The sequence below is a fragment of the Fulmarus glacialis genome, unplaced genomic scaffold (assembly GCF_000690835.1).
Source record: "Fulmarus glacialis isolate BGI_N327 unplaced genomic scaffold, ASM69083v1 scaffold36520, whole genome shotgun sequence".
Lineage (NCBI taxonomy): Eukaryota > Metazoa > Chordata > Aves > Procellariiformes > Procellariidae > Fulmarus > Fulmarus glacialis.
In genome coordinates, this window is record NW_009188913.1 from 6,805 (window position 1) to 19,945 (window position 13,141).

General features: G+C 42.8%; 1 protein-coding gene across 1 annotated transcript; it reads left to right on the forward strand.

The window, feature by feature from the left end:
• Positions 1–5,022: 5,022 nt before the first annotated feature.
• On the forward strand, positions 5,023–12,466 carry GCH1 (GTP cyclohydrolase 1; the record flags this gene model as incomplete). The annotated part of the gene is made up of 5 exons (XM_009580345.1): positions 5,023–5,136; positions 7,395–7,450; positions 10,511–10,542; positions 11,535–11,619; positions 12,193–12,466. Coding segments are annotated over 5 exons (414 nt in total), but the record flags the coding sequence as incomplete, so codon positions are not given.
• Between the last annotated feature and the right edge of the window lie 675 nt (positions 12,467–13,141).

Consider the following 13,141-nt stretch of genomic DNA (forward strand, 5'->3'; position numbering starts at 1 on the left):
GACAGTCAACGGTACCTGCCATCATACCTTAATGGTTAGCCTTTGGTCTCTGGCTCATGGCACTGCTGTTCTGGTGTATCCTCTAAACCACGACCTGTTCCTAGTTCATGCAAGGTCCCCTGCCATTGGTTTTGGTGTAACTCAGTCTGTGTTCCTGGGAGAGTAGAAGGTACCTGACCTCAGCCTGTACTTTAGTTTGTCCAAGCTAATGGGCATTGGTATGGTGTGACTTGCCTCACTACCCTCATAGGACATCTGCATCCCTTGGCCTGTACCCATTCCTATGATGGCCTTAGCTGCTTGCTGCAACTTATGGGACCTATGGGTCACCACGGAGAGCATAGGGGCTGTCAGTGAGGACAGTCCGGAGCTGTATAATAGATATCAGGAGAGCCTTGTGCCTGATGTCTCTGCCAGGATGGATGAGCTCAAGGAACAGTATTGGGCAATGTCTGAGACTGCCTTCACCCTCTTGACACTGAACGATCCTCAGTCTGACTCCTCTAAAGTGGAGCAGTGGGGCAACTTAACACCACGGGGAAGCACTTTAACTCATAGTAAGGACAACCTACATCACTTCAGTCTTCTGTCTCCCAGGCATAGTAAAAATGGGACACCTGAAGTGCTGTGAAGCTGATGCAGTGCTGCTCTGCCGAGTGCTGCCATCCTTCATTCCTTTCACCTACTGAGCCAGCTGCCGGGTAGGCTCTAGCTTCTTTGGTTGCCAGAGGTGCTTTTGCTTTCCTGTGTCACATTAAAGCCATGCAAATAGTTTCTATAGCAACAGGTCTTTTTGCTTAGCTCTGACGCAAAATCCTGAAAGGTTTTTCTCATTCTGTCTTCATCCAATTCTGATTTTTTGCTTTTATCAACTCTTTTTGAAGATAAAGGGGAAAATTAATTCTGCTCTGTTTCAGGAGTTAACTTGCAACGGAGGTGACTGTTCAGTTTTAGCAGCCCACTGAAGTTTCTATAACAGGACTTGAACTCTGGGCTGAAGGAAAAATCAGCTGGAATAATCTAGAGAGTGCTCTGACTGTACATGTGTGTGTTTGTGTTCCCTTCCTCCCAGTCTTATATTTTAATTCAAATCTTAGCTTTTCATTAATATGATATATCTAGCCTTAAGGACTTAAGCAGTAAATTTCCTTAGCTTTTCTGGGGTGGTGGAGAATGAAAATGGTGGTGTTTGTAGTCTCCTTTGGCTTATAGACAGGGCTTGCTTTGTGGCAGCCCTTGAGAGCAGCTGTGACTGATAAAAGCAGAGTGAGGGGAGAGATGACTCTGAGAGGCCAAGGGATGATGTAGGAACATGCCCATCTTGCTAGCAGAGGAGACACTAGTCCTATCCTACTGGTGTGAATGATTACGTAGGTGGGACTTGGAGGGAGTAAAAGTGTTGCTTCATTTGGGAGGAAGAATTTCCTTTTTGTATTAAGGAAAAGTAGCCTGTTGAGGAGGAGCCCATCCGAGCTGCTGGTGCCTTGCTTTGTCAGGAAACCAAGCTAGCAATATTTACTTCTAGCCCTTCTTCCCTCTAAAAGCCCTGCTGACTTCTACGCTTTTGCTTTGAAGATCCTGGTGCTGTGGAAGAAGGGATGGAAAAGATGCAGTTGCATTGGAAGGGCAGGTGGGTATTTTAGAGCTGAGAGATGCAGCCAATGTAACAGCCACATTGCTCTGTGTGAACTGGGACAGGCCTGGGGGGAGACAACATGACTTTTAGGTCTTGCCCTGAGTGGCAAGAGTAAATGTTTTGGGGCCTCCAAATGAGGAAACTGAAATCAAGCTACTGAAGCAGGCAGTGTGCCCTAGTAGGTAGAATGAAAGAATGGGAAGAGAGGCACAAATTTGTCCCCAGCTTTGCTTCTGGCCTGGTTAATCTGAGGCCCTGTTTCCCCTTCTGTCCTTTCAGCTCTGTTACGTTCTCCAGAACGTGTGCTGTAGGCTGCAGGCTGAGCTTGTCGGGGCCCTGTTTGATGCTGTTGCAAATTGAATGACTTAAAAAAAAGAATAAAAGGCAGACAAAGTTAGATAAAACGGTATTGCCTCCCTGCACAAAGCATTTGAGTCTCTGCCAAACAAGTCTCTGCTGTGTAATTACTGAAAACAAGTGCTGCAGTGGGACATAGCACAGCATCTTGTCACAGCTACTTTTGCCTAACTCTTCTTTTGTCAATACAAGGCTTGGATTTCAAAGGGGGAGGTACAGGGATAGGCAGGCTTCAAGCTATGCTTATTTTCAGGAGAACAGGCTTGTGAAGTGTGAGCAGGAGGGACTGGAGCAGGATAGGGTTGACTGGGGCTCTCTTAACACCGTGGCCATTTACTCAGGTAGTGGCCTTCAGTTTCACATTTTGTTTTACCTTTGTCTCCCTGTATCATCTGGCAGTTGTGAAGGGGTTATTGGAGGGGCTAACACTAAGCTGGTTTCTTCCTTTATGGGCTCTGGCCCTCCTTCTCAAGGAATAACTGGTGCTGACTTAAAATCAGCAAGCCTTGCTGCAGGCGCAACTGCAGAAGTTACACAGCTGAGCAACTTGCCACTAATATTCAATGAACCTAAGGTGCAAAATTGGCAAGACCTGTATAAATGAGAAGCACCCCACAGCTCTGTGGTTATATTCTTGATGCATGGATCTGTTTGCTTACACACTTCTAAAACTTCCTTGGCTGTGAGGGGGCATTGCCCAAACTGCTGTGACTCTGGGCTGTAGCCTAAGAGGGGATATGCAAGAAGGATGGATGACCTTTGTGTTCCTGTTTGATTGCTTTAGCTGTGAGAGGGATGCATTTTGTTCCTGAAGTTGCCTGTGTGGTACTTCACAGATCACTTAACCTTCTTTTTCCCCCAGCTTTAAAATAGGGCTAACAGCTGTCTCCATGATACAACGCAGCTCTTCAGGATTCCAGTAATAGACTCCTTAGATGAAGTTTGTACGGATCTATTAATATATATTTTATACATGAATAAATGTGTACATGCATATATATGAGAATTCACGGCTGAAGTACCTTCTGTTGTGGCTTTAGCCTTATGCTGCGTCACACATTACCATGACTTAATGAGAATATGGCCATTTTTGATTGTTCTGAACAATCTGCATCGCGAGTGTGCTGACGTAAATCCATATCTAACATCAGGCTCTGATACAGTCCTGGCAAGGCTGGTATGAGCCAAGCTGGTGGTCTAATAACAGCAGCAGTCACTCTGGAGATCCTTTGTGAATCTGTTTGGATTTTGTTTTAATAATGTTGGGCATAGTAGCAGGTTTTGTGAAACCACTGTTTGCCTTTCTGCTGCAGAAATGGCACGTCTGCAGAGGGCTGCGGGAGGGAGCTAAGAAACCAGACGGCTGCTCTGTCTCCCCTTCCCTCTCCTCTGAGCCTGCTATGTTTTGGATTCTGGCTATTCCTGGCTGAATTCATGGTTATACAGCTGCAAGATGCTCCCCATGTAATCAAAATCCTCTCCAGCAGTGTTTGGTGTAAACTAGGCTCTGAAATTTGAAGAACAAAATCATGTGCTTTTACAGAGTTGTTTCCTGGCCTCTTTCGTGCCCCTTACTCCTGCTCCCTGACCTGATCAAAAGCCTTCTGGGGTTCAGCCTCGCTGTCTTGCAGGTTGCCAGCCCTTCTCAGGAAAGAATGTGCGTTGCAGGCAGAACATCTTGCGCGCAGTTTCCAGGGTTACCTGTGTGGTGCTGATAGCAAGCAGGAAATTAAAATGCTCCATGATGATGATACGTTATCGACAACAGATGGTGCCCATTAGGTGTACGTGCATGTCAGGGGAAGGCATAAAGGCAAGTAGAGCAGACACAACCATTAGATTTGTGTAATCGCCACTGCAGGTGCTAAGCTGCTCCAGCGATGAAGCAGGGCAGTCCCTGAGCACCCTGGTTCCCCTTCTGGCCATGGTGTATGTGACTCTGGCGCCTCGAAGTAACTCCCAAGTAGTCAGTGTGGCTTCAAGCTAACTTGTTTGCAGAGTTCCTTGTTCTCATTATCAGCCCTTCTGTACAGCTAGTTCTCTCTTGCTATTATCTCTCTCTTTATTGTCTCTCTCTTCTGTACAGCTCTTCTCTCTCATCCTTCAAAAGGCTGTTCTAATTTTAACCTCTCCAAGCATGGTCCACCTGCCTGCAGTCTTTGTGGAGACTATAGTGATCTGCTGTAACCGGTATCAGGATTGCTTGACGATACGTCAGGGGACTGCTAAATCTGGAAAATCAACTAAGGATCTGTTCTGCTGAGCTCCGAGACTAGCAAAGTGTCACATTATATGTTCCTTTTCTTACTGAGCTGTCTCTTCTTCCTTCTATCTTTGTGGGTTTCTCCACCTCAATTCTCTGTTAACTCTGAGATGCAGAATTAGGCTGGAGTATGCACATGCGTGTCTGCTTTCAGTTCAGGACAGCAAATCTCTCCCCTACCTGTGAATACAGGTCTGTCTCTTCGACTTTTGTGTATGCCTAAACAGCTGCTGGCTGGTGTGCTTCAGGATGATATAAGAGTACCTGGTTTGCGTACAAAGCCTCCTTGAAGATAGTGATGCTGCTGTGGAAGTGTTTGAAGAAACCGCTGTGATGGCTTAGCTTTTCTCAAACTTGAGGCTCAGCTTTGCCTGTGGTATGTGGAAGCACTAGTGGAAGCCCACTTTGAGATGCGCTCTCCTCCTCAGCACTGGCTTTGTCAGCTGTAGTCTTAATTGCTCTTAAGGTGTCAGTAATTCTGCAAAGACTAGACTCGTTCTTACTCAAACTATTATTTAAATAAAACGCTATAGGCTGACTTCTAGTGTAGCATGTGGGTAGTCTGACACAGCACTGTGGCAATTGTGTGATCGTATGCAAACCAAAGTGTACTTGTGATGTTACTCCTTACTTGCCTCCCGTATCTTAACCCTAAAATCTGTAGTTCTGAGCATGCTATGCTCTTGCTACAAGCTTTCTCAAGTACTGGCTGGAAGAACCTTCCATGCTTGTGCATTTTTTTCTTTTTTAATGCGAATGTTTAATTTCAGATGTTCTGAATGATGCCATCTTCGATGAAGATCATGATGAGATGGTAATTGTGAAGGACATAGACATGTTCTCATTGTGTGAGCATCACCTCGTTCCATTTGTTGGAAAGGTAACTCTTCCTCACAAAAGAAATGTGGGAATACATGATAAAAGACCTAAAGTATATGTAAAAGACTTTGTAGCTGTAACTACAAAGCTTTTAAAGATAGAAGTATTTACTGCTTACAGCTATGATTCTAGAAGTTAATTTTCAGAATACAAATAAGAAAGACCTCCTTAATGTGAGTTTTATTTGGATTTAAGCTCCTAAAGTATAATGCTCAACCTTTCCTAGTCTAAGTAATCTAATGGTTTCTGACATTTCATATCAAAGCTCTTCTTCGTGAAGCAGCAGCAAGCCTTGAGGGCAGACATCTTGATATTAAACCAGCTCACCCTGCATGCTGGCTCTGTCACGGATTTAGCTTCTGGCTCAGAGCTATCTAGTGCACATTCATCTCGGGAACCCCCCGTGAGTGGAACAAAGTTCTGATTAGCAGCCCTGTCTTAAATAAGCAAGCCCGGTCAGGGAGGGGGTGGTCAAAACTGACTAGCAGGAGGCTGCTTAGGTTGGGACTCCCATGAAAAGGGCTGAGTGTTTCAGATGGCGTTGAAATTGTGATGCCAACAACTTCAAAAATAAAATAAAAATTCTCAAGTTAACTGCCGTAAATGTGATGGAATTCAGAGTGGATAGCCCCTTCTGCACATCTCAGCCCCTTCACTCCCGTATCAGCACAGAAGGGTGGAGCTTATTCTGATCCATCTGTTCTACCATAAAGTACTCACAGGCCAGAGAGAAGCAAGTGCTTTTGTTGTCTATAAAATTCGATCAGTACCACATATGTTCCAATGAAAGTGTCTCCCAAAAATAAAATACCCGAACAGAAACCAGCCGTTTATTTAGTTGAGTCAACTCAATTTCGTCTGCTTTCTTTTCTTACTGCTAGTATTTTATACTGGAAAACAAGGTAACTTTTTTTCTGTGCAAGCTTTCTATTTTGCCTGTTATTCTTAGTTACACGTACTGTGTATATTCTCTTCATTACTCCTGTGGCAATATATGCATTCTTTTTACATCTAGCTGTTTAGCCTGTGTGGTTTGGAGAAATCTCCTCGCAAACATGGAATTGGTCCTGCTCGTATAATGGTCTGCTAAATGACTTGGTATGCCTCTAAATATTCTCAGACTAACCATTCTCCTGTTGGGTACATCAAACAGGCTGCAAATACAACACCTACTGGTCGGTATTTGCAGTTCTATCTTAAATGAAATTAAGAAATTCACAAAAATACTCTATGGGGAACAGGATTCAACGCTTATTTCTAAGTTATGTCTCTTACTTTATCTGAAATGTTTCATGTCTTTTCAGGTGTCAGTGGGTTGATTACCCAACAGAAGTGATAGGAATGAGCAAATTAGCCAGGTAATTAGGTGCACTGTGGTACCTCTAATTGCAGGTACAGCAACACAGGATTCTGAGATGGGGTCTCTAGGCAAAGCACTAAGACAGAATCCTACACTGACACTCCCCTACTGTATCTTGGCTAATTTTTCAAGTCTCCGGTACAGTGACACAAATGCTGGCTTATAATCTGTCATAACTATAAACCCACTTGAATTCAGTAGCCTATATTGCTTTCTAAAACCAAGAAGGTAAACAGCTTTCCCCCTACCTTCGTATCTGAGCACTTTTCTTCTCAAGAACTTATTCCAACTTAGTGCAACTATGTGTTCAGTATGAATGTTCAGCAAATCCATATTCAAGCAGGATGGAAGTTGACGTAGTCATACAGTGATCTATGGTACTACCAAAGCAGGAAAAAAAAAATCAGGAAGTGCAGCCTGATTTTGGTGGCTAAGTATTTCTTGCCATCAGAACTTTCATTGGAAGTAAAGTACAGTCCCTCTCCCTCCCGCTCCCTAAATCCATTTTAGGTCTTAAAAGAAAAGCATGTTTATTTTAGATGAACAGCACTGTGCTGAGTAATAGGCTGCTTTTTGTACCCAAATGTAGTAGAACTCTGTAGCATTCCTGAGACTTGGAACATAAGCCTTGACTCTTGAAGAGGTGTGGTTTTTCTCCCCCTCAGAAAACTTACCTATTCTTCACCAGGACACTGACCTCACCAGGCATTTACAGTCTCCGTTAGCTCCACAATTTTTCAGGCTTGCATGGTGGCATGTTCCTCCCACGTGCTAGGACTTCTGGACTGTTCCAGAGTTAGTTCTGGGGCAAATGCACATCTCATTCTCTATGCATGAGTTTCATATGCATTCGGAAGTGTGGTTTTGATTCTGTTAATGGTTTGTTCTCCTCTATCTAGGTACATATTGGCTATCTTCCTAACAAACAAGTACTTGGCCTCAGCAAGCTTGCTAGGTAAGTGTTAATGTAATGAAAGTGATGCTAATTTGTAAAAAGGATTCTAAGCTGTGCTAACTGTGCTAATCTTTCTAATCTGGTCCCCCTCTAAAGCTCAGCCCACTTTGTGTCCTGGATTTGGATTTAGACCAATCCTCAGCATTATGTTTTTTGTGGAGAGGACAGATAAGTCTTAGAGCTCTGTGTTAATTCACATCAGTCGACTGTATGTCGAGCCATAACGCTTTTGTACGTTCATCCAAAGCATTGGTGTTTGTAGGGAGCACAGAAGCAAGAACAACAAAGAATTTGGTTACGTTCTAAGGCAGGCCACAAAAACCACTGGGGATCTCTAGCTATTTACTGCTTGTTTGTATATTGATCAACAAGAACAAAAATCCAAGATTTCCAAACTGTAAATGAACACGTTCTACGGATGGAAGTTGAATCTAAAGCTTTCATCTGTTAGCTGACTCTTCAGATAAATTTGGCATTTCTTTCTTTCACTTGAGACCTGCTGAGAGAGCTATGGGGTAGATTTTATAGATAAGGTTCAGCCTAAGAAACAAAGCAGTTATACTTGAGAAATCCATTTGTTATGTAAAACAGCTTTTTCCTCAGCAAGTGCCCTTGGATCAGTTGTTGCACCGAGTCTTGTTATCAAGTGACACTTTCTAGTTCTGGTGAGGAAGGGGATGGTAGATCCCTTCAATAAGCAGATTACTGGGGACCAGACTGGAAGGGTCTCTTTTGAGAAACGAATCTGAAAAATTGGCTGTAGTTCAGAAAGACTACATAGGTTTTGCTTATACTTTCCCTGATAATGTCTGTTACAATCTTGCTGTAGTTCCAATAATACTAATGAGAATTAGCCTTGTAAATCTGCATGCCTGCTGGGTTTTCTTAGCGGGTAAGAAATGTGTAGGATATGACACTAAAATGCTTTAAAATCAGTCAGCTCTGTCTTGTGCTCTGCTTGCACAACAGTGAATTTGGTTTGGAAGTGGAAGGGCCCTTGGAGGTCACATCTTTGCTAACATAACTCATTACAGGGAGGCCTCATGTCTTCTAGCATTGCTTATATAAGTGGACTTTGCTCTGATTAAAAGGCTGAAACAGGCAGTTCAACATTTAAATTTTTTTCGTACATGTTTTCTCTGGCTATATGTAACTGCTGAAACCGTAGGAAGAGGTTCTGAGCTGACAGCACTGCAGTTGGGGTGAAAGACTTTGCCTTCTGTAGCTGCTTGCGCTTGGGGATGTCTGTGTGGCAGTTCATGGTTTGCGTTGTGTGTTGGCTGGCACTCGTGTGGCTGGATCTTTTTAAGCGGTGAGGGGTTTTTTTTGAGTTGGATTTCTGAAGGTGAACATCCTCCCTGAAGAGACTGTCTTTAGCACTTGGTTTCATTTCTGCAGGGCTTGAATGCAGGATTAAGTATCACATTTGAAATATGCATCAGTTGATTTGTGCTTGCTCTGGTCTGTAGTTACCTCTGAATTGCAGATGTGAAAAGGAGCTCAAAACTGTCTTTGGTGATTTTTAATGCAAGTGGCAACATGGTGCTAGAAGCGTACAGTTTTCCTACTATTTATTCTCAGTATAGAGAATGCATGAATATGTGCAAGGCTTCCTGCACTGAGCTTGAAAGGTTAAATCTTGTCTCTTTTTCAAGTTAGGGTAAAACTCCCATATCCTGCAATAATGAAAAGATTAGATTCTTGTATAACAAAATGCTCTCAGTCCTCACTTGCTTTTGAGTGCTTACCATGAAGAGATTGGTGGGCCAAATAGTGCTTCTCTTTCGTGCCCTATATAATGCAACCAGTGTTCAAACAAAGATTTGTGAGGCTGTTGGTACTGTAGGCCTAATCTTTCATAATAGGATTAGTCTAATGTGGTGAGTTTCTGTAGTTGTGGATGACCTGTATTCAGTAAACAAACATCATTCTTTGGATTTTAAGCTCATGCTTGAAAATGCTAATGCAAATAACTGTTTTTATATAAACATGCTTATAGGACTTCTTATATGCAATACCAGTGTAAAAATATCTCAGCATCAGCTTGTTCCTATCCATATATTTAATCTGAATATTATGTTGCTTTGTTTAGAATAGCTGTAACACAACCATTTCATTACTGGAGGGGAGTTCCTGCATGTAATTCTCTCTCCAAAACAGCAGGCAAGTCTCATTGTCAGAAATGTTTCTTGTAACTAATGCCTCAGGCTGCCAGCCAGTGTCTGTTTTTTGTCTAGTCTGACCAGACGGGTATTGAAGCTTTCTATAGCAACTCCTTTACATGGCCACTTGATGCGTAATTAAGCATTTGAGGTTGGCATGAATAACCCATTGAGTTACAGAGCAGTTATAAGACTTTTCTTACATGTGTGGGTTATAGTGCGCGGTTATAAATGATGGTAGTATTACCTGCATTGCCCCACAAATGGCTTAGATTTGAAGTCATGTTCGAGAGGAGCACTAAGGTGATCCCTTCACAGAAATGTGAAGGATGGTGTGATATATGGGTGGAGAGTATCTGTTTTAAATAAAAACAGTTCTGTCTCATTGTTCTTTGTTGAATCTGTGGTTAAATGCAAGAATCCAAACCATCTCCTGCTTAATCTCCTTCTGGGAATCCCAATATCTGAATGGTCCTTAAAACAGCATTTGGTTAAGATTGAAGCAAAAGTAGTCTGACCTCAGTTCAAGGATTAGCTTTCAGGGAGTCTTTGGGCATGGATTCCCTTGCAACTGTGTGGTGCAGGTGGGTGCTGGTGCAAGTCATTCAAAAGTAACAGCCAACAGAAGAAGCTCTAAGGAGGAGTGACAGGTTTGCCCCTGAAATAATCTCTGGGGTGGCAGGTAAGGGGAAGCTGTCACTAAACACAGTGATGTGCTAAGGGAAATCCTTGAGCAATGCCAGCCAGGGGCTGAGCAGCAGCATGATGTCGTGTAGATTTCCAGGAAGGACATGGATCCGTACAGTGGTCTTGTTTGACAGTGTCAAGTTAATTGTGAAGATCAGAGGATGGTTAGATAGGAATAAGTATAACATTGTCTTTTTCCTTTTTCTTTTAGGATCGTGGAAATATACAGTAGAAGACTACAAGGTAAACAGATGAGGTTTTGGTTTTGTTGTGTGCAGTCCTTTGCTAGCCAGCTCAGGGTACTGGTAATTGTAGGTGGACTATAGCTGTGCAAATTTTAGTGTGAAGAAAAACACTGTTCTTGAACAGGTGTTTCTCATCTGTCATCTTAGCCCCTGTGTTTCCAGTGAGGAGTAAAATCTGCCTATGAAAATAGATGTAGGCAGTAACTGATTCAGAGGAAATATGTGCTACAAGATACAGCTGCCAGGAATAACTAAACTAGTTGGATGCTGCTGGAGATGAACTCTCCTACAGCTAATTTGAGAGATACCTTCAAGAATTTTTGTCTGAAAAGATAAAGTGAGAGCTGCCATGTTATGGACTGCCTGCCTGCTGCCCCTGAGAAGTGGAGGAAGCTGCAGGATCTGAGGCCTTGGCTTGGGCTCAGCCTGCTGTCATTGTCCTGCAGTTAAATTTGGCCTGTTCTTGGCCTCAGAAGTCTTAGTGACCATTAGATGGTGAATAGAGGGTGCTAGAGCTGCAGGAAGTAAAGCTTTGCAGGAAAACACACTCTCTTCATTTGCTCATTTTTTATCTCCATTTCCTTTCCTTAAAAAGAGAAATTGTGTTTAGGGAATGAATAGTGCAGCAGTAAAGCCAGTGAACAAATACATAAAAACTGAAAGAAAATAGAGAAGCAAGAAAATCTAACTGCGTAATAGGAAATGTAAGAGCTGTTACAACAAATCATGGTAATGCAATTCTTGCAAAGGTGTAATGCAAAATGACTCCCAATATAAACAAGCAAACAGAAGGTCTGTTCCAGGATACAAAACATAAGATAGGGTTTGGTATTAACATAATTTATTTAGGAAGAGCAGTATTTGTGTGTGGTGGTGATGGGGAACAGGCACACTTGGAAGTGAGGATGCAATGTTGCTATCCAGATAGTGGCGGTGCATCGATGCTAGTCAGATTTAACACTGTGTCTGAACTCCCTGTTGTTCTTTCAGTCCAGGAACGCCTTACCAAACAAATTGCAATAGCCATCACAGAAGCCTTACAGCCCGCTGGAGTTGGAGTGGTTATTGAAGCTACGTAAGTCACTCTGAGCTCTTCCATGGCGATGTATGGGCTGTGTGTGATTCCAGCTGTGTGCTGCAGAGCTGTTGTGTGTCCTCCTTTGGCTGCGGTAGCTGTGTGCCATGCTTGTTTATGAGGCAGAGTGCAGGCAGGAGTGATCCTTTGCCCACTGAGCAATGGTGGGTTGGAGCCGTTTAAAGTGGGGGCCTACCTTATCCACTGATGTGGCAACTGGCAGCGTGGTCGGCTGTCCCAGTTGCACTGAGTCTGTGCTGTGCCTCAGTGCGCCTTCTACTTCCTCAAGTAGAGCAAAGCTTGGGACTAGCAACAGGCATGTCCCTGTGATCAGAATGCACCTTGGAAAGGTGAGATTTTCCTAGGATCAGAGGAGAGAAGGCAGGAGGCTGGGAATTTGACTCTTTTCCGTAGAGGACAGCTGAGGTACTACTGACAGATGTCTGTTCTGGACATGGAGGTTTTGTCACTTCCCCAGAATTTAACGTGACTGTGTAAGAAACATCTCTCTGTGGGATTACTTCTTTCTTTTGAGTATGTCACATTTATTGACTCCCCTCTCATTTCTTCTAGGCATATGTGTATGGTAATGCGTGGGGTACAGAAAATGAACAGTAAAACAGTAACCAGCACAATGTTGGGGGTATTCCGGGAAGATCCAAAGACTCGTGAAGAATTCTTGACACTCATCAGGAGCTGAAACTGTGTTATTCTCTAAATGCACTCTGGAGATTGTTCTGTCCAGTGTCACTGTCTGTTCTTACTTGTTCCTACATCTCACTTTTAAACTAAATCGTTGTGAATTGTTGTCATAGTCTTTGTGCAGTAAAAGACTTCTGATGGCAAATGAAAAATGTAATAATAAGGTAGGCTCCTCCTGGATTTGCAATTATGCTGATGTCACAGAATTACAAGCTATGAGTAGGGTTTTGGAAATGTTTTTCCATCCACAATGCAGATTATACTGCTGTTAGGAGGAAAGTGGGGCTTGGGAGTGAAATGGATATTTATGAAATAGTTATGTGTATTAGAATAAATATGGAGCAGCACAGGAAACAATTGAAAGGCTGTGGATCCTTGTAGGACCACGTATGCTGCAAATACTGTACCTCTGCTGCAAAGGATGGTCCTGAATTATCTCTGACTATATTTTATTACAAGTCCTGCAGTGGCTGTTTCAATATCTGGATATGTATGTTATACCTCTTTGAGATGTTACCTCTGGTGGTGTTTTATATTCTTGCTAGTTATTAACTCTCCTTTTTTTGTGTGGTTTTGTTTGTTTGGGAAATTTAAAACACATTTTTCCTAGCCTCTTAACATGCAGGGAATTAACTTCTAAATTATTTGGGGCACAGTCTTATCTCAATGTAAAGGGTTTTATGCACCTTTTTATCTGTGCCTCGGAATGTCTGACCACTTTAACTGTCAGTTTCCTACTATTTTTAAGCAAACTTTAACAGAGGGGAGGAAAAAAACCCCAGAGTCTGTCTGCAAAGTGCTAAGATACCCAAAGAGGTTT